Source organism: Xenopus tropicalis, chromosome 1 (genome assembly GCF_000004195.4).
Source record: "Xenopus tropicalis strain Nigerian chromosome 1, UCB_Xtro_10.0, whole genome shotgun sequence".
Lineage (NCBI taxonomy): Eukaryota > Metazoa > Chordata > Amphibia > Anura > Pipidae > Xenopus > Xenopus tropicalis.
Genome location: NC_030677.2, coordinates 190,708,192 through 190,735,371, shown reverse-complemented (window position 1 = coordinate 190,735,371; position 27,180 = coordinate 190,708,192). Strand labels below are relative to the sequence as shown.

The following is a 27,180-nucleotide window of genomic DNA, read 5'->3' as shown; positions in this document are numbered from 1 at the left end:
CACCTCTTGTATCTGTTACTGATTGCTTTATATGTTACTCTGTATGTCCAATGTATGAAACCCACTTATTGTACAGCGCTGCGGGATATGTTGGCGCTTTATAAATAAATGTTAATAATAATAATGATCATACTAAAATACATTTAATTATTCAATTACATATTTACTGGGGGGAAAACTCGCAACAAATAAATGTGACAAAACCTATGCAACGTATTTTTTGGGTTTCTTTTTCAAATAGTGGATTATTTAAGAAAATTCCAAAATGTTTCAGCGTGCATTTTTTTCCGCACACAAAAGCCACACACCAGCGAGAGTCACAAAAAAAATCTTAATTGTTTTTAAGAACTGGGAAAAGAAGCTTTTAGAGATAATTCCCATTGACTTCTGTTGAATCTCACAAGCTTTCATTTCCTGATTTTTTTTGGCAACTTTTGTGGGTTTTTGCTTTAATAATAATATTAATAAATTCTGATGATTTGTTAAAAACAATATTCTCGAGTAGCAATGAGCAAAATTTTTCACCAAGCGTGGAGTTGCTGCGAAATTCCACTATTGGCAGTTTTTTTTTTAAACAAAACTGCGGCCAAAAATAAAATGTTGTGGTTGATGATTTTTCTACTCAACTTATTTCCCAGCACTGGGGCAAGGTACCCCATTAGTGTAGGGCTCCCCCATGTTCTTACATATATTAGAAGCAGGAATTGTACATAGAGCACAGTACTGGGAATGACTAAAATTATGTTTTTCTTTTTGCCTCCATAGAGAGAATTCTGAGCGAAGATGAGCAAATTGCGAAAATTCGTGAAGCGTTTGCGATCTTGTTTCTCTTGCTTCGGCAAGGTAAGGATTTCATTCTTTCTACTGTAACATCATATATTTAATTCTGTGGAAAAGTTCACGGAGAGACAAACTTGTGCTCCGACTCAGCTACTCGATGATCTCTAAACACCTGATAGACTGTATATATGTACTGAAGAGTCAATTTGTGCGATCAAAGATCGAAAAACCATGAATACCTAAAATTCATAATTTTAAAATTTTTTAACGGGTCGCAAAGCTCAAAAAATGTATAAAGCCTTGAAAAGCTTTAATTGACTAAATAGTAGAAATGTTTCACTATGACAGCTCCCAATGACTTCCACATCATCTTGCAAATGTACTGGCAATGTACAGGTATGGGATCCCTTATCCGGAAACCCATTATCTATAAAGCTCCGAATTACAGAAAGCCTGTCTCCCATAGACTCTATTTTAATCAAATAATTCAGAATTTTAAAACTGATTTCCTTTTTCTCTGTAATAATAAAACAGTACCTGTACTTGATGCCAACTAAGATATAATTACCCCTTATTGGGGGCAGAACAGCCCTATTGGGTTTATTTAATGGTTAAATGATTCCCTTTTTCTCTGTAATAATAAAACAGTACCTGTACTTGATCCCAACTAAGATATAATTACCCCTTATTGGGGCAGAACAGCCCTATTGGGTTTATTTAATGGTTAAACGATTCCCTTTTCTCTGTAATAATAAAACAGTACCTGTACTTGATCCCAACTAAGATATAATTACCCCTTATTGGGGGCAGAACAGCCCTATTGGGTTTATTTAATGGTTAAACGATTCCCTTTTCTCTGTAATAATAAAACAGTACCTGTACTTGATCCCAACTAAGATATAATTACCCCTTATTGGGGGCAGAACAGCCCTATTGGGTTTATTTAATGGTTAAATGATTCCCTTTTCTCTGTAATAATAAAACAGTACCTGTACTTGATCCCAACTAAGATATAATTACCCCTTATTGGGGGCAGAACAGCCCTATTGGGTTTATTTAATGGTTAAATGATTCCCTTTTCTCTGTAATAATAAAACAGTACCTGTACTTGATCCCAACTAAGATATAATTACCCCTTATTGGGGCAGAACAGCCCTATTGGGTTTATTCAAATGAATTTTAGCAGACTTAAGTTATGGAGATCCAAATTACTGAAAGATCCCTTATCCGGAAAACCCCAGGTCCCGAGCATTCTGGATAACAGGTCCCATACCTGTACTTGTAAATTTATAATAATTAGTTCTCTGGACCCAGCCAACCCCCGATCTGCCTCTGAGCCACCCTGTACACCCCCAATTCCCTCTCCCAACTTGCCTCGCTACTCTGCACTACTAGGTTCACTTGGTGTGGGCGGTGATGTCATAACTCTGCCCCCATTTGCGTCTTGACCCCATCCTGGGCGTCACTGATTCGCCCCCTAGCAAACATACCCCCACCCTGGTCGATATTAGACATTACAAAAATTACTTGTTTTTCTACCAAATCCTTCATTATGTCACTGACTCCCCCACTACAGCTTACAGTTCCAATAATATCTTTTGGGTATTTCTTGGGTAGCTCGCTGCAGGTACCCCGGGCTGGTGCGGTTTTCTCCTAATAGGGGCACCAGCCTGGGGTCAAAGGTAAGCGATTAAAGTCACTTGGGGGTACCTAACATTTTGGCTTTCCTTCCCCTTTAAATTATAGTTTTCATATTTGTGCATTTATTTTATGTGATAAGCCTTTTTTTCTTCTTCACTACAGAGGAACCGAGATCGAACAGATTGTAACATCTTTGAATCTGTCGTGGTAAGCAGAGAACTGAGCAACTTCATTTTCTAAACACCATTTTCCTACCTATTTGCGTTATCAAAGCCATGTTATTTCCTTGCCTATAGATTTCTACGCACAATAACCTGGATGAGGTTGCACTATATACAAACTGAATTCATATTAATCCGAACTAAACAAACTGGATTAAGTCAATGTATTCCCAGTTGGCCACATTCCCCTATTATTTCTTCTTTGAATAATAAACATTTGTAAACATTTATCCACTGATTGATAACAATGGTCACTTTCCTCACTTTTAAAACCATTTAATATTGAAATTCAGCTGCAGAATCATCCATTGCCAGCTCTATAGCTGACCCATATAATACAGGGATTTATTGATCTTATTGTTACAAACTGTTGTTGATGTTTAGTACCTACTAAAGGTACCCATACAGCTTTCTCCCAAAATCCCCACCTACGGGTGGGCGATATCAGGGGAATTTAGGCTAATTCGATCGTTTGGCCCTGGGGCCAAACGTTCGAATTGTAATGACGAGCATAGGCAAAGTCGGTCCGGGGACCGCATCAACGAGCCGATATGGTCCCCGATCCGACTAGATTTTCTAACCTGCCCGATCGAGATCTGCCCAATTTCAGGCCAGATATCGGTCGGGCAGGCCAGTCGGTAGTGCCCATACACGGGCCGATTAGCTGCCGTATCGGTCTAAGGGACCCATATCAGCAGCTAGAATCGGCCCGTGTATGGGGACCTTTAGGGTCACCGAGTTTAGATACTGAGGTATAAACATTGTCCTATTGCATAAGCACCTGATGGCTGGAGAAATGTGCCCTATAGGTATAAAAAAATATTGTTGATGAATGAAATATACTCCTCGCAAAGGAGGCCTTTAGTCTTTGCATTATTATCACAATGAATCCCTATATCGACCCTACATTTATTTATACATATTAATTATATCTCATCAAAAGCATCTTTTTGCGAGACTCAACATTCACCTTTAGCGATAACTTGCATTGGATAATAGGCCTTCTATTCCATAAAGTAACGTCAACTTTTTTCACTCAACCAGGAGGAGCCCACGGAAGAGCCCAAACCAAAGATCTGCCTGGTAAGCAGTAAAGGAGATGGTATCATAGATTCCTTATGTTATTAGCTTCTTCCTAAATGTTGTGTTGACTTTAACAGAATATGACTGTTAGCAAACCGCTAACTATAGCCAATAAACTTATACCCATATAACGTGATATAAATGTTAATTTCTCTTAGGAGGAGGAGCCAGAGCAAAAAATGGAGCCGGCTATTAACATCTGCCATGTAAGCATAAGAGAGGGATGAGAGGGCAAATAAAAATCAACCTATATTTTATTTATCACCTTATTTAAAACAGAAATATTAAAAATTGCAACATCTTTTTCTTATCTTTTTTCAATCAGGAGACTCCAGAATTCCCTGACAATACCATCTGTCAGGTAAGACAAAATAATAGGGGGACAATGGAAAAAGATATTTAAGAGAATATCAAATTAGAGTTTCGCTTTGGGGTGGTAATTTGTTAGGCACCGCCTTCTTGGCCAGAAATTAAGGCTAATGCCATATAGGGGGCTGATCTTGGCCTTCAGAAAAACACAGGCCAAGAATCAGCCCCTACACTGGCATCAGCCTTCTTCCTGGTCTGAACTCAGAACCATTGCGTCAGGCAACGTGTTTAAAAGGGCTCAGTTTTTATTGGAGCCATGAAATTATTTTTATAATCTTTTTTTTCTTACTTAACCAGGAGGAAGACCTGGTAGTGCAGGCGGGCGCCGACACCAGCCCCTGCCACTACCAGGGATCTTTAGATGAGAGCGATGTCCCTCAGTTTAACACCTTTGAGGTATGGGCCAAATATTTTGCAGGGGTCCCAATGTGTTTAAAAGGGCTCAGTTTGTATTGGAGCTACAGGGGTCATGAATAATATCTGTAAAGAATAATAATAATAATATTTACCAAACAGTAAAAATTATTTACTAACATAGTTTGGTGTGGGCAACTGCATTTGAGCAAGTTAGCCTCAGTTAACCAGTCAGCATCTATTTCTTACCGGTCTTCTAGCGTGTATAAATTAGAAAATAAAAAAAATATGATTGGTTGCTATGATTACATACACTCATACAATTTAACTCATAGGCTCCTGCCACACGTGCTAGATACTCGGCCTTTGGATAAACACAGGCTGACAATCCGACCCTATGTTCCTAAATGCTTTTTGATGTGCCACCGCATCCGGCATTTACCCTATATAAGTATATAAGTACCACTGTGTCGGGCAAATAAAAATCACCCTATATTTTATGCAAGACTGTATATCAGCTTCTATAAAACAGAAATTTTACAATGTGCAATATCTTTTTTTGCCTTTTTTCAATCAGGAGACTCCAGCGTTCCCTAATGATAACATCAGTCAGGTAAGAAAAAATAATAGGGTCACAATAGAAAAAGATATATTAAGAGAATATCAAATCTAGATTCACTTTGGGGGTGGCAATTTGTTAGGCACCGCCTACTTTGCCAGAAATTAAGGCATCAGCCTTCTTCCTGGTCTGCACCTAGAACCATTGCGTCAGGCAATGTGTTTAAAAGGGCTCAGTTTTTATTGGAGCCATGAAATTAGTTTTAAAATCTTTATTTTCTTACTTAACCAGGAGGAAGACCCGGAAGTGCAGGCGAGTGCCGACACCAGCCCCTGCCACTACCAGGGATCTTCGGAAGAGAGCGATGTCCCTCAGTTTAACATCTGTGAGGTATGGGCCAAATATTTTGCAGGGGTCCCAATGTGTTTAAAAGGGCAAAGTTTTTATTGGAGCTACAGGGGTCATGAACAATATCTGTAAAGAATAATAATAATATTTACCAAACAGTGAAAATTATAGTTTTCATATTTGTGCATTTTTTTATGTGATAAACCTTTTTTTCTTCACTACAGAGGGAACAAGATCGAACAGATTGTAACATCTTTGAATCTGTTGTGGTAAGCAGAGAACTGAGCAACTTCATTTCCTAAACACCATTTTCCTACCTATTTGTGTTATCAAAGCCATGTTATTTCCTTGCCTATAGATTTCTACGCACAATAACCTGGATGAGGTTGCACTATATACAAACTGAATTCATATTAACTAAACAAACTGGATTAAGTCAATGTATTCCCAGTTTGCCACATTCCCCTATTATTTCTTCTTTGAATAATAAACATTTGTAAAAATGTATCCACTGATTGATAACAATGGTCACTTTCCTCACTTTTAAAACCATTTAATATTGAAATTCAGCTGCAGAATCATCCATTGCCAGCTCTGTAGATGACCCATATAATACAGTGATTTATTGATTTTATTGTTACAAACTGTTGTTTATGTTCAGGACCTACTAAAGGTGCCCATACACCTTAAGATCTGCTCGCTTGGCGATGTCGCCAAGCGAGCGAATCTTCTCCCGATATCCCCACCTACGGGTGAGCGATATTGGAGGAATTTAGGCTAATATGATCGTTTGACCCTTGGGCAAAACGATCGAATTATAATGACGGGCATAGGCAAAGTCGGTCCGGGGACTGCATCAACGAGCAAATGTGGTCCCTGATCCGACTAGATTTTCTAACCTGCCCGATCGAGATCTGCCCAATTTCAGGCCAGATATCGGTTGGGAAAGCCAGTCGGTAGTGCCCATACACGGGCCGATTAGCTGCCGAATCGGTCTAAGGGACCCATATCAGCAGCTAGAATCGGCCCGTGTATGGGGACCTTTAGGGTCACCGAGTTTAGATACTGAGGTATAAACATTGTCCTATTGCATAAGCACCTGATGGCTGGAGAAATGTGCCCTATAGGTATAAAAAAATATTGTTGATGAATAAAATATACTTCTCGCAAAGGAGGCCTTTAGTCTTTGCATTATTATCACAATGAATCCCTATATCGACCCTACATTTATTTATACATATTAATTATATCTCATAAAAAGCATCTTTTTGCGAGACTCAACATTCACCTTTAGCGATAACTTGCATTGGATAATAGACCTTCTATTCCATAAAGTAACATCAACTTTTTTCACTCAACCAGGAGGAGCCCACGGAAGAGCCCAAACCACCGATCTGCCTGGTAAGCAGTAAAGGAGATGGTATCATAGATTCCTTATGTTATTAGCTTCTTCCTAAATGTTGTGTTGACTTTAACAGAATATGACTGTTAGCAAACCGCTAACTATAGCCAATTAACTTATACCCATATAACGTTATATAAATGTTAATTTCTCTTAGGAGGAGGAGCCAGAGCAAAAAATGGAGCCGGCTATTAACATCTGCCATGTAAGCATAAGAGAGGGATGAGAGGGCAAATAAAAATCAACCTATATTTTATTTATCACCTTATTTAAAACAGAAATATTAAAAATTGCAACATCTTTTTCTTATCTTTTTTCAATCAGGAGACTCCAGAATTCCCTGACAATACCATCTGTCAGGTAAGACAAAATAATAGGGGGACAATGGAAAAAGATATTTAAGAGAATATCAAATTAGAGTTTCGCTTTGGGGTGGTAATTTGTTAGGCACCGCCTACTTGGCCAGAAATTAAGGCTAATGCCATATAGGGGACTGATCTTGGCCTTCAGAAAAACACAGGCCAAGAATCAGCCCCTACACTGGCATCAGCCTTCTTCCTGCTCTGAACCCAGAACCATTGCGTCAGGCAACGTGTTTAAAAGGGCTCAGTTTTTATTGGAGCCATGAAATTATTTTTAAAATCTTTTTTTTTTCTTACTTAACCAGGAGGAAGACCTGGTAGTGCAGGCGGGCGCCGACACCAGCCCCTGCCAATACCAGGGATCTTTAGATGAGAGCGATGTCCCTCAGTTTAACACCTTTGAGGTATGGGCCAAATATTTTGCAGGGGTCCCAATGTGTTTAAAAGGGCTCAGTTTGTATTGGAGCTACAGGGGTCATGAATAATATCTGTAAAGAATAATAATAATAATATTTACCAAACAGTAAAAATTATTTACTAACATAGTTTGGTGTGGGCAACTGCATTTGAGCAAGTTAGCCTCAGTTAACCAGTCAGCATCTATTTCTTACCGGTCTTCTAGCGTGTATAAATTAGAAAATAAAAAAATATGATTGGTTGCTATGATTACATACACTCATACAATTTAACTCATAGGCTCCTGCCACACGTGCTAGATACTCGGCCTTTGGATAAACACAGGCTGACAATCCGACCCTATCTTCCTAAATGCTTGTTGATGTGCCACTGCATCCGGCATTTACCCTATATAAGTAAATAAGTACCACTGTGTCGGGAAAATAAAAATCACCCTATATTTTATGCAAGACTGTATATCAGCTTCTATAAAACAGAAATATTACAATGTGCAATATCTTTTTTTACCTTTTTTCAATCAGGAGACTCCAGCGTTCCCTAATGATAACATCAGTCAGGTAAGAAAAAATAATAGGGTCACAATAGAAAAAGATATATTAAGAGAATATCAAATCTAGATTCACTTTGGGGGTGGCAATTTGTTAGGCACCGCCTACTTTGCCAGAAATTAAGGCATCAGCCTTCTTCCTGGTCTGCACCTAGAACCATTGCGTCAGGCAATGTGTTTAAAAGGGCTCAGTTTTTATTGGAGCCATGAAATTAGTTTTAAAATCTTTTTTCTTACTTAACCAGGAGGAAGACCCGGAAGTGCAGGCGAGCGACGACACCAGCCCCTGCCACTACCAGGGATCTTCGGAAGAGAGCGATGTCCCTCAGTTTAACATCTGTGAGGTATGGGCCAAACATTTTGCAGGGGTCCCAATGTGTTTAAAAGGGCAAAGTTTTTATTGGAGCTACAGGGGTCATGAATAATATCTGTAAAGAATAATAATAATATTTACCAAACAGTGAAAATTATAGTTTTCATATTTGTGCATTTTTTTATGTGATAAACCTTTTTTTCTTCACTACAGAGGGAACAAGATCGAACAGATTGTAACACCTGTGAATCTGTCGTGGTAAGCAGAGAACTGAGCAACTTCATTTCCTAAACACCATTTTCCTACCTATTTGCGTTATCAAAGCCATGTTATTTCCTTGCCTATAGATTTCTACGCACAATAACCTGGATGAGGTTGCACTATATACAAACTGAATTCATATTAATCCAAACTAAACAAACTGGATTAAGTCAATGTATTCCCAGTTTGCCACATTCCCCTATTATTTCTTCTTTGAATAATAAACCTTTGTAAACATTTATCCACTGATTGATAACAATGGTCACTTTCCTCACTTTTAAAACCATTTAATATTGAAATTCAGCTGCAGAATCATCCATTGCCAGCTCCATAGATAACCCATATAATATAGTGATTTATTGATTTTATTGTTACAAACCATTGTTTATGTTCAGGACCTACTAAAGGTGCCCATACACCTTAAGATCCACTCACTTGGCGATGTCGCCAAGCGAGCGAATCTTCTCCCGATATCCCCACCTACGGGTGAGCGATATTGGAGGAATTTAGGCTAATATGATAGTTTGACCCTTGGGCAAAACGATCGAATTATAATGACAGACATAGGCAAAGTCGGTCCGGGGACCGCATCAACGAGCCAATGTGGTCCCCGATCCGACTAGATTTTCTAACCTGCCCGATTGATATCTGGCCAATTTCAGGCCAGATATCGGTTGGGCAAGCCAGTCGGTAGTGCCCATACATGGGCCGATTAGCTGCCAATTCATTCTAAGGGACCGATATCGGCAGAATGGGCCCGTGTATGGGGACCTTTAGGGTCACCGAGTTTAGATACTTAGGTATAATTGTGTCACTAAAGATAATGGATACTTCACTGATAACGTTATAACTGACTTGCAGACTCCCTCGACAAAATTATAGACTAAGCAGTGTATTAATATTCAAAACTAAGTAGAAACATATCTGATTGGCTACTAGGTACAGTCTACTGACTGTTCCAAAACATTGTCCTATTGCATAAGCACCTGATGGCTGGAGGAATGTGCCCTACAGGTATAAAAAAAATATTATTGATAAATGAAATATACTTCTCGCAAAGGAGGCCTTTAGCCTTTGCATTATTATCACAATGAATCCCTATATCAACCCTAAATGTATTTATACATATTAATTATATCTCATCAAAAGCATCTTTTTGGGAGACTAAACATTCACCTTTAGCGATAACTTGCATTGGATAATAGGCCTTCTATTCCATAAAGTAACATCAACTTTTTTCACTCACAGGAGGAGCCCACGGAAGAGCCCAAACCACCGATCCGCCTGGTAAGCAGTAAAGGAGATGGTATCATAGATTCCTTATGTTATTAGCTTCTTCCTAAATGTTGTGTTGACTTTAACAGAATATGACTGTTAGCAAACAGCTAACTATAGCCAATAAACCCATACCCATATAATGTGATATAAATGTTATTTCCATCCACATATGGATCTGTGCATACAATAGTTATAGCACTGCCCCCCCCATTTAGTAGATATCTGTGGCAACTTTGTTTTCCAAGTGAGTATCAAATAATTAAATAATAAAACACCAGTCCCTTAATATAACATATAATCTATTTTCCCTTTCTAAAATGCTGACTTGATTTGATAACTTGACTTTTATCTCTTTACCAGGAACAAACAGAAATCCCTGGCAACAATAACTGCCAGGTAAGTAGGTTTGGTTTTCAGAAGTTTAGGGAATTTGTATTGTACAAGGTACATTTTAGACACTAAACTACAGAGTTATAATAAGTTGATTAGATAACTAACTTTATTTCTCTTAGGAGGAGGAGCCAGAGCAGAAAATGGAGCCGGCAATTAACATCTGCCATGTAAGCATAAGAGAGGGATGAGAGGGCAAATAAAAATCAACCTATATTTTATTTATCAGCTTATTTAAAACAGAAATATTAAAAATTGCAACATCTTTTTCTTATCTTTTTTCAATCAGGAGACTCCAGAATTCCCTGACAATAACATCTGTCAGGTAAGACAAAATAATAGGGGGACAATAGAAAAAGATATTTAAGAGAATATCAAATTAGAGTTTCGCTTTGGGGTGGCAATTTGTTAGGCACCGCCTACTTGGCTAGAAATTAAGGCTAATGCCATATAGGGGGCTGATCTTGGCCTTCAGAAAAACACAGGCCAAGAATCAGCCCCTACACTGGCATCAGCCTTCTTCTTGGTCTGAACCCAGAACCATTGCGTCAGGCAATGTGTTTAAAAGGGCTCAGTTTTTATTGGAGCCATGAAATTATTTTTAAAATCTTTTTTTCTTACTTAACCAGGAGGAAGACCTGGTAGTGCAGGCGAGTGACGACACCAGCCCCTGCCACTACCAGGGATCTTCGGATGAGATCGGAGTTCCTCAGCTTAACACCTTTGAGGTATGGGCCAAATATTTTGCAGGGGTCCCAATGTGTTTAAAAGGGCAAAGTTTTTATTGGAGCTACAGGGGTCATGAATAATATCTGTAAAGAATAATAATAATAATATTTACCAAACAGTGAAAATTATTTACTAACATAGTTTGGTGTGGGCAACTGCATTAGAGCAAGTTAGCCTCAGTTAACCAGTCAGCATCTATTTCTTACCGGTCTTCTAGCGTGTATAAATTAGAAAATAAAAAAAATATGATTGGTTGCTATGATTACATACACTCATACAATTTAACTCATAGGCTCCTGCCACACGTGCTAGATACTCGGCCTTTGGATAAACACAGGCTGACAATCCGACCCTATGTTCCTAAATGCTTGTTGATGTGCCACCGCATCCGGCATTTACCCTATATAAGTAAATAAGTACCACTGTGTCGGGCAAATAAAAATCACCCTATATTTTATGCAAGACTGTATATCATGTGCAATATCTTTTTCTTATCTTTTTTCAATCAGGAGACTCCAGCATTACCTGATGACAACATCTGTCAGGTAAGAAAAAATAATAGGGTCACAATAGAAAAAGATATATTAAGAGAATATCAAATTAGAGTTTCACTTTGGGGGTTGCAATTTTTTGCCAGAAATTAAGGCATCAGCCTTCTTCCTGGTCTGCACCCAGAACCATTGCGTCAGGCAATGTGTTTAAAGGGCTCAGTTTTTATTGGAGCCATGAAATTATTTTTAAAATCTTTTTTTTTTTTTACTTAACCAGGAGGAAGACCCGGAAGTGCAGGCGAGCGACGACACCAGCCCCTGCCACTACCAGGAAGCTTCGGAAGAGAGCGATGTCCCTCAGCTTTACATCTGTGAGGTATGGGCCAAATATTTTGCAGGGGTCCCAATGTGTTTAAAAGGGCAAAGTTTTTATTGGAGCTACAGGGGTCATGAATAATATCTGTAAAGAATAATAATAATAATAATATTTACCAAACAGTGAAAATTATAGTTTTCATATTTGTGCATTTTTTTATGTGATAAACCTTTTTTTCTTCACTACAGAGGGAACAAGATCGAACAGATTGTAACACCTGTGAATCTGTCGTGGTAAGCAGAGAACTGAGCAACTTCATTTCTTAAACACCATTTTCCTACCTGTTTGCGTTATCAAAGCCATGTTATTTCCTTGCCTATAGATTTCTACGTACAATAACCTGGATGAGGTTGCACTATATACAAACTGAATTCATATAAATCTGAACTAAACAAACTGGATTAAGTCAATGTATTCCCAGTTCGCCACATTCCCCTATTATTTCTTCTTTGAATAATAAACATTTGTAAACATTTATCCACTGATTGATAACAATGGTCACTTTCCTCACTTTTAAAACCATTTAATATTGAAATTCAGCTGCAGAATCATCCATTGCCAGCTCCATAGATGACCCATATAATACAGTGATTTAATGATTTTATTGTTACAAACCGTTATTGATGTTTAGGATCGTCTAAAGGTGCCCATACACCTTAAGATCCGCTCGCTTGGCGATGTCGCCAAGCGAGCGGATCTTCTCCCGATATCCCCACCTACGGGTGGGCGATATTGGGTCAATTTAGGCTAATTTGATCGTTTGACCCTTGGGCAAAACGATCGAATTATAATGACGGGCATAGGCAAAGTCGGTCCGGGGACCGCATCAACGAGCCGACGTGGTCCCCGATCCGACTAGATTTTCTAACCTGCCCGATCGAGATCTGCCCAATTTCAGGCCAGATATCGGTTGGGCAGGCCAGTCGGTAGTGCCCATACACGGGCCGATTAGCTGCCAGTTCAGTCCAAGGGACCGATATCGGCATCTAGAATGGGCCCGTGTATGGGGACCTTTAGGGTCACCGAGTTTAGATACTTAGGTATAATTGTGTCACTAAAGATAATGGATACTTCAGTGATAACGTTATAACTGACTTGCAGACTCCCTTGACAAAATTATAAACTAAGCAGTGTATTAATATTCAAAACTAAGTAGAAACATATCTGATTGGCTACTAGGTACAGTCTACTGACTGTTCCAAAACATTGTCCTATTGCATAAGCACCTGATGGCTGGAGGAATGTGCCCTACAGGTATAAAAATATTATTGATGAATGAAATATAGTCCTCGCAAAGGAGGACTTTAGTCTTTGCATTATTATCACAATGAATCCCTATATCAACCCTAAATTTATTTATACATATTAATTATATCTCATCAAAAGCATCTTTTTGTGAGACTAAACATTCACCTTTAGCGATAACTTGCATTGGATAATAGGCCTTCTATTCCATAAAGTAACGTCAACTTTTTTCACTCACAGGAGGAGCCCACGGAAGAGCCCAAACCACCGATCTGCCTGGTAAGCAGTAAAGGAGATGGTATCATAGATTCCTTATGTTATTAGCTTCTTCCTAAATGTTGTGTTGACTTTAACAGAATATGACTGTTAGCAAACCGCTAACTATAGCCAATAAACTTATACCCATATAACTTGTGATATAAATGTTATTTCCATCCACATATGGATCTGTGCATACAATAGTTATAGCACTGCCCCCCCATTTAGTAGATATCTGTGACTCTGATCAATTTTTCTCTCTTTACCAGGAACCATCTAATGGATCTGGCAACCTTGTTTGCCAAGTGAGTATCAAATAATTCAATAATAAAACACCAGTCCCTTAATATAACATATTATCTATTTTCCCTTTCTAAAATGCTGACTTGATTTGATAACTTGACTTTTATCTCTTTACCAGGAACCGACAGAGATCCCTGGCAACAATAACTGCCAGGTAAGTAGGTTTGGTTTTCAGTAGTTTAGGGAATTTGTATTGTACAAGGTACATTTTAGACACTAAACTACAGAGTTATAATAAGTTGATTAGATAACTAACTTTATTTCTCTTAGGAGGAGGAGCCAGAGCAGAAAATGGAGCCGGCAATTAACATCTGCCATGTAAGCATAAGAAAGGGATGAGAGGGCAAATAAAAATCAACCTATATTTTTTATTTATCAGCTTATTTAAAACAGAAATATTAAAAATTGCAACATCTTTATCTTATCTTTTTTCAATCAGGAGACTCCAGAATTCCCTGATAATAACATCAGTCAGGTAAGACAAAATAATAGGGGGACAATAGAAAAAGATATTTAAGAGAATATCAAATTAGAGTTTCGCTTTGGGGTGGCAATTTGTTAGGCACCGCCTACTTGGCCAGAAATTAAGGCTAATGCCATATAGGGGGCTGATCTTGGCCTTCAGAAAAACACAGGCCAAGAATCAGCCCCTACACTGGCATCAGCCTTCTTCCTGGTCTGAACCCAGAACCATTGCGTCAGGCAACGTGTTTAAAAGGGCTCAGTTTTTATTGGGGCCATGAAATTATTTTTTAAATCTTTTTTTTCTGACTTAACCAGGAGGAAGACCTGGTAGTGCAGGCGAGTGACGACACCAGCCCCTGCCACTACCAGGAATGTTTAGATGAGAGCGATGTCCCTCAGCTTAACACCTGTGAGGTATGGGCCAAATATTTTGCAGGGGTCCCAATGTGTTTAAAAGGGCTCAGTTTGTATTGGAGCTACAGGGGTCATGAATAATATCTGTAAAGAATAATAATAATGATAATAAGATTTACCAAACAGTGAAAATGATTTACTAACATAGTTTGGTGTGGGCAACTGCATTAGAGCAAGTTAGCCTCAGTTAACCAGTCAGCATCTATTTCTTACTGGTCTTCTAGCGTGTATAAATTAGAAAATAAAAAAAATATGATTGGTTGCTATGATTACATACACTCATACAATTTAACTCATAGGCTCCTGCCACACATGCTAGATACTCGGCCTTTGGATAAACACAGGCTGACAATCCGACCCTATGTTCCTAAATGCTTTTTGATGTGCCACCGCATCCGGCATTTACCCTATATAAGTAAATAAGTACCACTGTGTCGGGCAAATAAAAATCACCATATATTTTATGCAAGACTGTATATCAGCTTCTATAAAACAGAAATATTTCAATGTGCAATAACTTTTTCCTACCTTTTTTTCAATCAGGAGACTCCAGCATTCCCTGATGATAACAGCTGTCAGGTAAGAAAAAATAATAGGATCACAATAGAAAAAGATATATTAAGAGAATATCAAATCTAGGTTCACTTTGGGGGTGGCAATTTGTTAGGCACCGCCTACTTGGCCAGAAATTAAGGCATCAGCCTTCTTATTGGTCTGCACCTAGAACCATTGCGTCAGGCAATGTGTTTAAAAGGGCTCAGTTTTTATCAGAGCCAAAAAAGTATTTTTTAAAATCTTTCTTTTTTTCTGACTTAACCAGGAGGAAGAACTGATAGTGCAGGCGAGCGACGACACCAGCCCCTGCCACTACCAGGTAAGCAGAAAATTATGTAAAGGACAAACACAATTATATTAAAATATCCAACTCGGCTACATAAAATCCATTGTGACCGTTTCTCTAGGTACATGTTAATGACACTTTTAAGCTCTCACAGATGGTTGAGAAACTGTATTTATATTTCCCAGGCGTCACCTAAAGGAACTGGCACCAACACCAGCCAGGACGAGGGCTCAGTAAAGGAACTGAGCCAAGAGGAGGAGAAAGACCTTAAGGAGGTTTGAGCTTCATTTTTTTCCCTATAGTTTAGGTTTGAGCTTAATTTAATATTTTTTCTCTCAATATAGCATTAAATCATTTTAAACCTATTTGGGCTCCGAGCAGGCCCCCATCCAACCACATCATGCAAACTCTTATGTAGGCCCCATCCCACTCTTACCTGCAGGTCAAATGCACAAGGGCTCAGTGGGGTGGGTTGGGCACCACTTTTTGCCTCCGTTTCATCCTCTCAGACCTTCCACATCTCCCATTGCCCTTCTAGAACATACACACTAAATCCAAGATCCAGGCAGGCTTCACTACACAAACTCCTGCAATCAGAGCAATGAGGGGTATAAAAGAAAGGACACTGCAAAACATAACAACCATCAAGCCCGCTCCAAAGCTCTATCTCCCCTTATTTATGGGCACAAACATATACATTTGTGTGTTGCAGTTCTACTTTGAGATCAGTTTATATAACAACACATTTTCTTTCCCAGGAATCTGGCACTACCACCTGCCAGCCCAAGATCTCCCAAAGAAAGCGAGTGGGACCTCCGACCAACGAGGTGGGTCTCAATGAGGTTTAAACAAAAAGATCTAATTCAACCTTTTCATTGATTTATATTTAAATAGATTTCCCCTTTTCAATCCTTCTGGATAATGAGCTGCTCTTATCTCAAAGCCCAGCGGTTCAGCTTGTGTGGGAGAGAGGGATTTTTTTTTATAAAGAGGGTTCAAACTATAAGCAAAGTATAGTTCAGCACAAGGCCTGTTCCTTAAACTAAAGTTGTAAAGGGGCAAATGTTCTCTGTTTTAACCAAGATGTATCTGCCAGTCCATTATAAACATCCTATGTATGAGCCAAACTACTTTAACTAACATACTGGCACCACATAGTAAATGAATCCTTTCCTTGCTCTACAAAATATAATGTTAGCAGTTCCACAAAATGAGTTGCTCTGATTAAATCCCTTTTCTCTTCCTCAGGGGAATAACACCATCTCACTCGCTGAGAAATACCCAGTAAGTAGCTGTAAAACTGTATTTTGGCTTAAATGTTCCAGCCCCCAGTCTTCTACCCTCTGTTCCCTCTTACACCTTCTGTGCTTCTCACATGTTAGAAAGGTTATTTGTCCGACTGCATAATATTAGTTTATCACATTTTCAATGTTGTTTTTCAGGAGCCCGGGAGATATTTGAAATTGGGGGAACGAATTGGAGAGGACCCCAATGGAGTGATTTACAATGTAAGATATTTTATTCTGTGTTAAAATGTGTGTGTGTGCTTTTGGGTTATTATTATGTAATTGTTATAATTATTATGTAATTCTGTCCATTGGTTGTGCCCTCTAGAGTATTGTCCTTTCTGTGTTTTTCTTGTGCTTCAGCCAATAAACCTTTCCATATTTGTAGATTGTAAACTGTTTTGGGCAGGGCTCCCTTCACCTCTTGTATCGGTTATTGATTGCTTTATATGTTACTCTGTATGTGCAATGTATGGAACCCACTTATTGTACAGCGCTGCGGGATATGTTGGCACTTTATAAATAAATGTTAATAATAATAATAATATTTACATGCTTCTGTATATCTATTTGCTTTCCCATTCTGTTTTGTTAGCAATGATCGCTGAGTTTCTTTTCCTACTTTTGTTACAGGGATGGCACCGAATCAGACGAGTGGAGGTGGCCATTGTAGTCATTAAAGATCAAGAGGTAATGTGTCTTCATGATTACTGATTACTGTAATTAGATACTAATTAGCCTTTGGTTATACCTACATTATGGTTATCGGTAGAAAGAGAACTTGTTAACCAAATACAGTCAGTGAAATACCCTGGTCCCTAATAACTATGTTTCTGTAAAATAACAAATACAGGTATGGGATCCCTTATCCGGAAACCTGTTATCCAGAAAGCTCTGAATTACGGAAAGCCTGTCTCCCATAGACTCCATTTTAATTAAATAATGCTTTTTCTCTGTAATAATAAAACAGTACCTGTACTTGATCCCAACTAAGATATAATTACCCCTTATTGGGGGCAGAACAGCCCTATTGGGTTTATTTAATGGTTAAATGATTCCCTTTTCTCTGTAATAATAAAACAGTACCTGTACTTGATCCCAACTAAGATATAATTACCCCTTATTGGGGGCAGAACAGTCCTATTGGGTTTATTTAATGGTTAAATGATTCCCTTTTCTCTGTAATAATAAAACAGTACCTGTACTTGATCCCAACTAAGATATAATTACCCCTTATTGGGGGCAGAACAGTCCTATTGGGTTTATTTAATGGTTAAATGATTCCCTTTTCTCTGTAATAATAAAACAGTACCTGTACTTGATTCCAACTAAGATATAAATAATCCTTATTGGATGCAAAACAATCCTATTGGGTTTAATTAATGTTTTATACATTTTTAGTAGACCTAAGGTGTGGAGATCCAAATTACGGAAAGACCCCTTATCCGGAATACCCTTGGTCCCAAGCATTCTGGATAATGGGTCCTATACCTGTACAGTTTGATATTAAAGAACTAACGGAGTCTCCGTCATATTATACAATACTCATGTTGGGATATTACAATATTACTGTCATTTTTCATAACATCAAGTTAGGTTGGGGTATTTGAAATTGTTATTGTATCCATTTTATTTACCTTGTTTCTTTTTTTTTTATACTAGAAGCAAAAAGCAATACAAAAAGAAATTGAAGTCCTTGAAATGGTGTCAGGCCATGGAAACATCGTGGATTTCTATGGGGCTTATTACCATCAGGCCCCACGGACACCATCACTCCCTGAAGGACTGTGGGTAAGGAAGTGTTTATTCGGAGAGGTTACACATTTATGTAGCAAACATGCCAATTTTAACTGATCGAATACGCATTTTGCATGCAAACATGATCCAGTTTGGTAAGAAACAGCTGATATTGCAGTCACACCAAGACTTAAAGCCACAGAGCCTCTTCCTCGGGTTCCCAATACATTTTTAGGGAAATAAAATAGTTGACCAAATATTCTTTATTTGTTTTCTAGATTGCTACTGAGTTCATCACTGGTGCCACTCTTCAAGACCTCATTGGCACCAGAAAGACCTTAGGAGAAAGGTGGATCTCCTACATCTGCAAAAAAATCATCACGGTAGGTCACATGTTGAACTCCTTGGTGCTACTCTGCATATTTCTAATAAATATTTATATACTGACTTTTGCTTTCTTGATTTCTCAGGGCCTTTTCCACCTTCAAAAAAAGAACGTCATCCACCATGACATTAAGCCCGGAAACATCCTAATCACCTCAATGGGAGAGGTGAAGATCGGTAAGTGACGCTTGGAATCTGAACACAATGATATTTTTTTCTCCATGGTGTTTATTGGTGGCTAGCATGTCTAAATGAACATTAACGTTCCTGCTTTTCTCATACAATTTCAGGCGAATTTGGATTTGCCACTTGTGGAGGAAAGAGCAGCAGTACATCTGGGACTATAACATACTCGGCCCCAGAAGTACTGGCTAATTATGGCACCAACAAGCTTGAGTATGACCATAAGGTATTGCGATGTCTTCCCTCTCTTTTTAGTTTACTGTAGAGTTAATGTCTCCGTTATATAAAATGTATGTCGCTTACACGCGGTGAACTGCATGGAATCTTCCACTCACTTTACTTACCCCTCTCGTAACAGAGAATGCAGAGCTGTAATGTGGTTTCTGTGATACGAGAATCTGAAATGAGAGCGTGAAATGCATTTTAGGTGCAGGACACATAGGGTCGGACTCGGGGGTAAAGGGCCTGTAGGTGCCCCTGCCGGCCGCGTCCCCTAACCACCCGCAGGGCACCCCATCCGATGTCCTCCCCGAGCGCGTAAATTTAACGCATCAGGGGAGGAACGGTCGGGCAGGGGGAGCACCGGCAAGGGTCGGATCTGGGCCGCCGGGGCCCACCGGGATTTTTCTCGGTGTCCCGGCGGCCTAGTCCGGCCCTGAGGACACAAGAATATTAGTAACCAACTTCATTTGACTGCTTATGCTTTATGGGGAGGTCACACTCCGTGTAACACACACGACTCTCAGTTTGGGGTCATTTTCTAGACATAAAAGTCACACACTTCACTACTTGATTATAGGCTTCTAATGGATTTGTTATTGTGCATCCTAAATAGGATCACTATCAGGGTGTGGGTGGATAGGGATCAGAAGTATCTGAATCATCTGCAACTGGAATTATGTCCATGTACTCTGTGTATATTCTTCTCTAATAATTGTCTTTTCCCCATATTTTAATATCCAGGCTGACATCTGGTCACTCGGCATTGCAGCCATTGAAATGGCGGAGGGACTCTGTAAGTAAACCCTAGTGTGTGCGTGTGTATAGAGGTATGGGATCCCTTATCCGGAAACCCATTATCCAGAAAGCTCCGAATTACAAAACTGGTTTCCTTTATTCTGTAGTAATAAAACAGTACCTTGTACTTGATCCCAACTAAGATATAATTACCCCTTATTGGAGGCAAAACAGCCCTATTGGGTTTAATTAATCTTATATTGAAATTTTAGTAGACTTAAGGTATGGAGATCCAAATTACGGAAAGACCACTTATCCAATATACCCTTGGTCCTGAGCATTCTGGATAACAGGTCCTATACCTGTACTGTACTGCATGTAGAACTGTTAGTAGAATGGTCAGGGGGCATTTATGTGTCACACTGTAACATAGAATATTATTAAATATTAAAAACAAAGGGGCCGATTTACTAAAATTTAAATTTGCTTTGTTCCCATAATACACCATTTTTTGAGGCAAAGAACAGGAATTTTAATTTGTAAATGTACCCATTTAATAAAATTTGAAAACACAAATGTAATGAACTGGCCGCTAAAACCTGGCAAGCTCCTGTATAGGCCGATAAGAGGTGTATCTTCCATTTCGAAACAATTGTAATAATTGATTTCCTGATTCCCAATTCATTTTTTGTATGTCCGTTGAGAAAAAAAACACATTGAGTTACAGAATTTACAGGATTCGACAAAGCTTAAAAATTTGAATTCATGTGAATCACCCGAAATGTTGTATTCATCGGTCGTCATATTTTTGTGTTGTATCTTTACATCCTAGCATTCAGCAAACTTCCACAACAAAGGCTGATTGAGAAGATTACACGCGGTCCCTCGCCAACATTAACACCATGGGGAAAATGGTGAGTCTCTTTCACTAGAATAGGAAAAGGCAGTGAGGGGGTGGTGGGGAAATGGAAACAGAAAAGAGGTGGAGAGGGTGGGGAAATGGAATAGGCAGTTAGGGGGAGAGGGTGGGGAAATGGAATAGGCAGTTAGGGGGAGAGCGGGAACATGGAAAGGGTGTAATAAGGTGTGTGAATGAGAAAGAGAGTCAGGGAAGGTAGGGAAATAGGCAAGGTAGAAGTTATGGTGATATGAGGTAAAGTAAGGATGGGGAAAGGGATAAATGGGTAAATGAGGGCAGGTAAATGCTGTAAGATGCCATAGCCAATCACTTTTTATTGGGATGGGGGGGCTGTTTTGGCCTCTGTGTATATGAAATGCCAGGGCCTATTAAGTGTCCCAGTCCGGCCGAAATAAGGGTGAAGGTGTAACATGTGTAGCTCTTGAATGCACAAATGCAGACTCTCGTGCTGAGCTTGAGATCTTGGGACTGGTATCTGGCAGCCATTACAAGCCAGACTAAGATGTTGGCAAAACCAGAGAGACAGAAATTTGGTCACAGGTAAATGTACCCTAATAATTCAGGGTTCGTAAGTAATGGGCTCACCCTCTTCTATTGCTGTCTCGAACAGCCCCTATCTGCCTGTGTTGTGATTGGGCAGCGAGGCACTTTAAAGAGAGGATAATGGGGTATACAGGGCACTTGGCTGTGCTGATTCTATTAACAGACTGTTAAACGTGTGAACTCTGGGAAATGAGATATTATGTAACATGAACAATTATAATATATAATATCATTTTGCCACCGTTTTTTTTTTCCAGGAGCGACGAGTTCCGTTTCTTCATTTCCGAGTGCCTGCAGAACGACCCATCGAGAAGACCATCTGCAAGGCAACTTCTGTCGCACCCCTTCATTGGAGAGATCTGGGGTGAAAGGGGTGTGCAGAAGAGCATTGCCCAACAACTGCACAGAGGTAAGGGGAACTGCTCATTCTCATTATAGTTCACACGATACATTTACTTTAACCATCTACTGCTCCAGTTCATACAATATTCTCTTGCTTTCCTACATACAAATTAATTTGATACTAAAGCCACCAATAATAAAGACTTGTATTAGGGCAGAGGTCACTAAACTGGGCTAAAGGTCCCCATACACGGCCCAATAGTAGCTGCCAATATCGGTCCCTTGAACCAATTCGCCAGCTTATCGGCCCATGTAGGGGCAGAAACGAGGGGCCTGCCCAACCAATATCTGGCCTATCGGCTCATTGATGCGGTCCCCGAACCGAATGCCCCATTGCCGCCAATATAATTCAATCATTTGGCCCCTGGGCCAAACAATCAAATTATTATTTTTTTTACCTACACGCTCCCCGATATCGCCCACCCGTAGGTGGGGATATCGGGTGAAGATCTGCTCGCTTGGCGATCTCGCCAAGCGAGCGAATCTCAACATGTATGGGGACCTTAAATCTACGGGAAAGACAAACAAGCTGAGATGGGAGAACACGTTATTATTGGATAGTTGTAGTTGACCTTTACATTAGCAGCAAAGGGAACGTTATATACAAAACACGCAATGACAAAAACTATAAATACAAATAGTAAAAACAAACAAATGACAGAATTATTATATACTCACCTACTCCATGAATAACGCTGAACAATCTCTCCTTAGGAATGAAGCACTAAAAGAACTGAAGAAGGCAGCCATCGGGGGAGGGTTTGGGGCATAGGGGCCTATTTAACATCCTTGGGCCCCCCACATAACATTGTGGTCCCTGTGACATAACAAACTGTATAAATTGGATGAAACCAAGAGATATTTCTGTTTATGCTGAAATGTACCCCCTGCCCCCCTCCTACCTGTTGTAGCAAATGCATTGTGTAGGTTAATCTCATCTAGGTGTGTATTGTGTGTATCCAGCCGGCTCTGTCTGGCCCTCCCCATGTAATTGCCCCTATTGTGAGGGCACACAGAGCCAGACCCCATAGTGACACAATACACATAGTTACCCCTTGTGAGAGCAGTGCTCTGTCTAGTAAATGCAAAAGACTGAACTGGGCATGCTCACTAGGTGGCTTCCCATAGGCCCAGTGGGATTAGCTATGATTGGCCCCTCTGGAAGCTGCCTTTGGGTTGGCAGAAGGAGTCAAATCCTGTTTTGGTTTTACGACAGGGGCTGTTCCCTTTCTGGCTACAAAGGTGGCTGCCAAGAGTTCCAAGGGGCCTTTTGTCTGGGGTGTAACCTTAGCTACGGCAGGACCCCCTCCCCTGTGTTCCCCTGGAATCTACCTTAGCTGCGGCAAGAAGATTCCCCCCAACTGGGTGTATTTCCCTATTCCCTAAGGAACAAGAGTGCAGGCTGGCTACCACCTACTGGCTTATGGGAACTTATGGGCTACTTGCCATCAGCAGGTTCCCATAAGCCAGTAGGTGGTAGCCAGCCTGCACTCTTGTTCCTTAGGGAATAGGGAAATACACCCAGTTGGGGGGAATCTTCTTGCCGCAGCTAAGGTAGATTCCAGGGGAACACAGGGGAGGGGGTCCTGCCGTAGCTAAGGTTACACCCCAGACAAAAGGCCCCTTGGAACTCTTGGCAGCCACCTTTGTAGCCAGAAAGGGAACAGCCCCTGTCGTAAAACCAAAACAGGATTTGACTCCTTCTGCCAACCCAAAGGCAGCTTCCAGAGGGGCCAATCATAGCTAATCCCACTGGGCCTATGGGAAGCCACCTAGTGAGCATGCCCAGTTCAGTCTTTTGCATTTACTAGACAGAGCACTGCTCTCACAAGGGGTAACTATGTGTATTGTGTCACTATGGGGTCTGGCTCTGTGTGCCCTCACAATAGGGGCAATTACATGGGGAGGGCCAGACAGAGCCGGCTGGATACACACAATACACACCTAGATGAGATTAACCTACACAATGCATTTGCTACAACAGGTAGGAGGGGGGCAGGGGGTACATTTCAGCATAAACAGAAATATCTCTTGGTTTCATCCAATTTATACAGTTTGTTATGTCACAGTCCCGATGGTAGCCCTCTATGTTCTCTTCTTCCCATCTAGAAGACCGTTGCAAGGCAACTTCTGTCGCACCCCTTCATTGGAGAGATCTGGGGTGAAAGGGGTGTGCAGAAGAACATTGCCCAACAGCTGCACAGAGGTAAGGGGAACTGCTCATTCTCATTATAGTTCACACGATGCATTGACTATAACCAGCAACTGCTCCAGTTCATACAATATTCTCTTGCTTTACTACATACAAATTCATTCGATACTAAAGCCACCAATAATAAAGACTTGTATTAGGGCAGAGGTCACTAAACTGGGCTAAAGGTCCCTATACACGGGGCGATAGTAGCTGCCAATAACGGTCCCTTGAACCGATTCGGCAGCTTATCGGCCCGTGTAGGGGCAGAAACGAGGGGCCTGCCCGACCGATATCTGGCCTAAAATTGGCCAGATATCGATCGGCCAGGTTAGAAAATTCTGTCGGATCGGGGACTGCATTGGCTCATTGATGCGTTCCCCGAAACGACTGCCCCATTGCCGGCGATATAATTTGATCATTTGGCCCCTGGGCAAAATGATCGAATTATTTTTTTTTACCTACACGCTCTCCGATATTGCCAACCCGTAGGTGGGGATATCGGGTGAAGATCCGCTCACTTGGTGATCTCGTGTATGGGGACCTTAAATCTACGGGAAAGACAAACAAGCTGAGATGGGAGAACACGTTATTATTAGATAGTTGTAGTTGACCTTTACATTAGCAGCAAAGGGAACGTTATATATAAAACACGCAATGACAAAAACTATAAATGCAAATAATTAAAACAAACAAATGACAGAATTACTATATACTCACCTACTCCATGAATAACGCTGAACAATCTCTCCTTAGGAATGAAGCACTAAAAGAACAGAAGAAGGCAGCCATCGGGGGAGGGTTTGGGGCATAGGGGGCCTATTTAACATCTTTGGGCCCCCCACATAACATCGTGGTCCCGATGGCAGCCCTCTATGTTCTCTTCTTCCCATCTAGAAGACCGTCGCAAGGCAACTTCTGTCGCACCCCTTCATTGGAGAGATCTGGGGTGAAAGGGGTGTGCAGAAGAACATTGCCCATAAGCTGCACAGAGGTAAGGGGAACTGCTCATTCTCATTATAGTTCACACGATGCATTGACTTTAACCATCTACTGCTCCCGTTCATACAATATTCTCTTGCTTTCCTACATACAAATTAATTCGATACTAAAGCCACCAATAATAAAGACTTGTATTAGGGCAGAGGTCACTAAACTGGGCTAAAGGTCCCCATACACGGCCCAATAGTAGCTGCCAATATGGGTCCCTTGAACCGATTCGGCAGCTTATCGGCCCATGTAGGGTCAGCAACGACAGGCATGCCCGACCGACATCTGGCCTTAAATTGGCCAGATATTGATCGGCCAGGTTAGAAAATTCAGTCGGATCGGGGACTGCATTGGCTCATTGATGCGTTCCCCAAACCGACTGCCCCATTGCGCCAATATAATTTGATTGTTTGACCCCAGGGCCAAACGATCAAATTATTTTTTTTCTTACCTACACGCTCCCCGATATCACCCACCCGTAGGTGGGGATATCGGGTGAAGATCCGCTTGCTTGGCGATCTCGTGTATGGGGACCTTAAATCTACGGGAAAGACAAACAAGCTGAGATGGGAGAACACGTTATTATTAGATAGTTGTAGTTGACCTTTACATTAGCAGCAAAGGGAACGTTATATATAAAACACGCAATGACAAAAACTATGAATGCAAATAGTAAAAACAAACAAATGACAGAATTACTATATACTCACCTACTCCATGAATAACGCTGAACAATCTCTCCTTAGGAATGAAGCACTAAAAGAACAAAAGAAGGCAGCCATCGGGGGAGGGTTTGGGGCATAGGGGGCCTATTTAACATCCTTGGGCCCCCCACATAACATCGTGGTCCCGATGGCAGCCCTCTATGTTCTCTTCTTCCCATCTAGAAGACCGTCTGCAAGGCAACTTCTGTCGCACCCCTTCATTGGAGAGATCTGGGGTGAAAGGGGTGTGCAGAAGAACATTGCCCAACAGCCGCACAGAGGTAAGGGGAACTGCTCATTCTCATTATAGTTCACACGATGCATTGACTATAACCAGCAACTGCTCACTTGGCGATCTCGTGTATGGGGACCTTAAATCTACGGAAAAGACAAACAAGCTGAGATGGGAGAACACGTTAATATTAGATAGTTGTAGTTGACCTTTACATTAGCAGCAAAGGGAACGTTATATATAAAGCACGCAATGACAAAAACTATAAATGCAAATAGTAAAAACAAACAAATGACAGAATTATTATAAACTCACCTACTCCATGAATAACGCTGAACAATCTCTCCTTAGGAATGAAGCACTAAAAGAACAGAAGAAGGCAGCCATCGGGGGAGGGTTTGGGGCATAGGGGGCCTATTTAACATCTTTGGGCCCCCCACATAACATCGTGGTCCCGATGGTAGCCATCTATGTTCTCTTCTTCATGGACAACAGCATCTTCTAACAACTGCATCTGAGAAATCTTTATTGTGTACTGATTTATACAATAAATATTCCATCTTTAGATTATATCAATCCATGCTAGATTTTCTTATTGGGGAAGATGGCCATAATAACCTCCAAGCCCACTGTTGGCTCATATCCATAATCCTTTTAATATAAATTCTAATGATGAGTAAGAGAAGAAGGCATAGCCCACAACTGGACAAAAAATTAAAAAAATATACAAAATACTGTATTTTCATATAGGAAATGCCTGCTCAAAGGGTAAGGCAATTTAAGATTGCCAGTAATATAGTGGCATTCTAAAACATATTTTTTCATTTATTTTTTCCCCAGCTATTGCATTTAAACTGCAGTCTGGTTTTTTCCTTTGGAGTTGCCATGATCACTGACCATAGCAACCAGTAAGGAAACAAGAAAGGTGCTTAAGTGACACCCATAGAATGGCCAGCCCATTGAATAATTGGTATAATTTATCGGTCAATTATAGGAAAGGTGCATCCTAAATAGAAGACCTTGAATAAATAAAATTGTAACTTGCACTTGATATTTATTTAAAAAAAGGAGCAAAATAAAAAACAAAAAGTAAAATGTAAAAAAGAAAGCGATAGATATTTAAAAAAAAAAATCTCTTTCTCTTGCCCTTTTAATTGCCCCATTTTTAAATAAATATCTGAGCAAATGGGGGCTCTTCTGGGCCT

General features: G+C 40.2%; 1 protein-coding gene and 2 long non-coding RNA genes across 4 annotated transcripts in view; 2 read left to right on the top strand and 1 right to left on the bottom strand.

The window, feature by feature from the left end:
- The window catches only part of LOC101730936 (serine/threonine-protein kinase shk1/pak1-like), a 100,393-nt gene extending 77,665 nt beyond the window's left edge, over positions 1–22,728 (top strand). Inside the window, exons 14-38 of one of the 2 annotated variants that reach the window (XM_031894087.1) lie at positions 10,955–11,053; positions 11,564–11,599; positions 11,823–11,921; positions 12,110–12,154; positions 13,407–13,445; positions 13,694–13,729; positions 13,846–13,881; positions 13,998–14,045; positions 14,167–14,202; positions 14,508–14,606; positions 15,150–15,185; positions 15,427–15,480; positions 15,633–15,722; positions 16,206–16,274; positions 16,696–16,731; positions 16,890–16,955; positions 17,367–17,423; positions 18,396–18,524; positions 18,749–18,853; positions 18,941–19,031; positions 19,145–19,263; positions 20,001–20,052; positions 20,827–20,908; positions 21,714–21,865; positions 22,573–22,728. In XM_031894087.1, the coding sequence (XP_031749947.1) occupies positions 10,955–11,053; positions 11,564–11,599; positions 11,823–11,921; positions 12,110–12,154; positions 13,407–13,445; positions 13,694–13,729; positions 13,846–13,881; positions 13,998–14,045; positions 14,167–14,202; positions 14,508–14,606; positions 15,150–15,185; positions 15,427–15,480; positions 15,633–15,722; positions 16,206–16,274; positions 16,696–16,731; positions 16,890–16,955; positions 17,367–17,423; positions 18,396–18,524; positions 18,749–18,853; positions 18,941–19,031; positions 19,145–19,263; positions 20,001–20,052; positions 20,827–20,908; positions 21,714–21,865; positions 22,573–22,586 (1,725 nt within the window). In that variant the 3' untranslated portion in view covers positions 22,587–22,728. Of the gene's footprint in view, positions 1–10,954; positions 11,054–11,563; positions 11,600–11,822; positions 11,922–12,109; positions 12,155–13,406; positions 13,446–13,693; positions 13,730–13,845; positions 13,882–13,997; positions 14,046–14,166; positions 14,203–14,507; positions 14,607–15,149; positions 15,186–15,426; positions 15,481–15,632; positions 15,723–16,205; positions 16,275–16,695; positions 16,732–16,889; positions 16,956–17,366; positions 17,424–18,395; positions 18,525–18,748; positions 18,854–18,940; positions 19,032–19,144; positions 19,264–20,000; positions 20,053–20,826; positions 20,909–21,713; positions 21,920–22,572 lie in introns of those variants that run through there. The other variant, XM_031894088.1, reaches the window with a different exon arrangement.
- LOC116407918 lies at positions 18,858–21,724 on the bottom strand. The gene is made up of 3 exons (XR_004220619.1): positions 20,771–21,724; positions 19,382–19,435; positions 18,858–18,952 (listed from the first exon to the last, which is right to left on the bottom strand). It is a non-coding gene; the product is annotated as an uncharacterized LOC116407918 (long non-coding RNA).
- A 1,131-nt stretch (positions 22,729–23,859) lies between the features above and the next one.
- LOC101735128 lies at positions 23,860–26,671 on the top strand. Its single transcript, XR_004220607.1, has 3 exons — positions 23,860–24,064; positions 25,786–26,024; positions 26,327–26,671. It is a non-coding gene; the product is annotated as an uncharacterized LOC101735128 (long non-coding RNA).
- Positions 26,672–27,180: the final 509 nt, after the last annotated feature.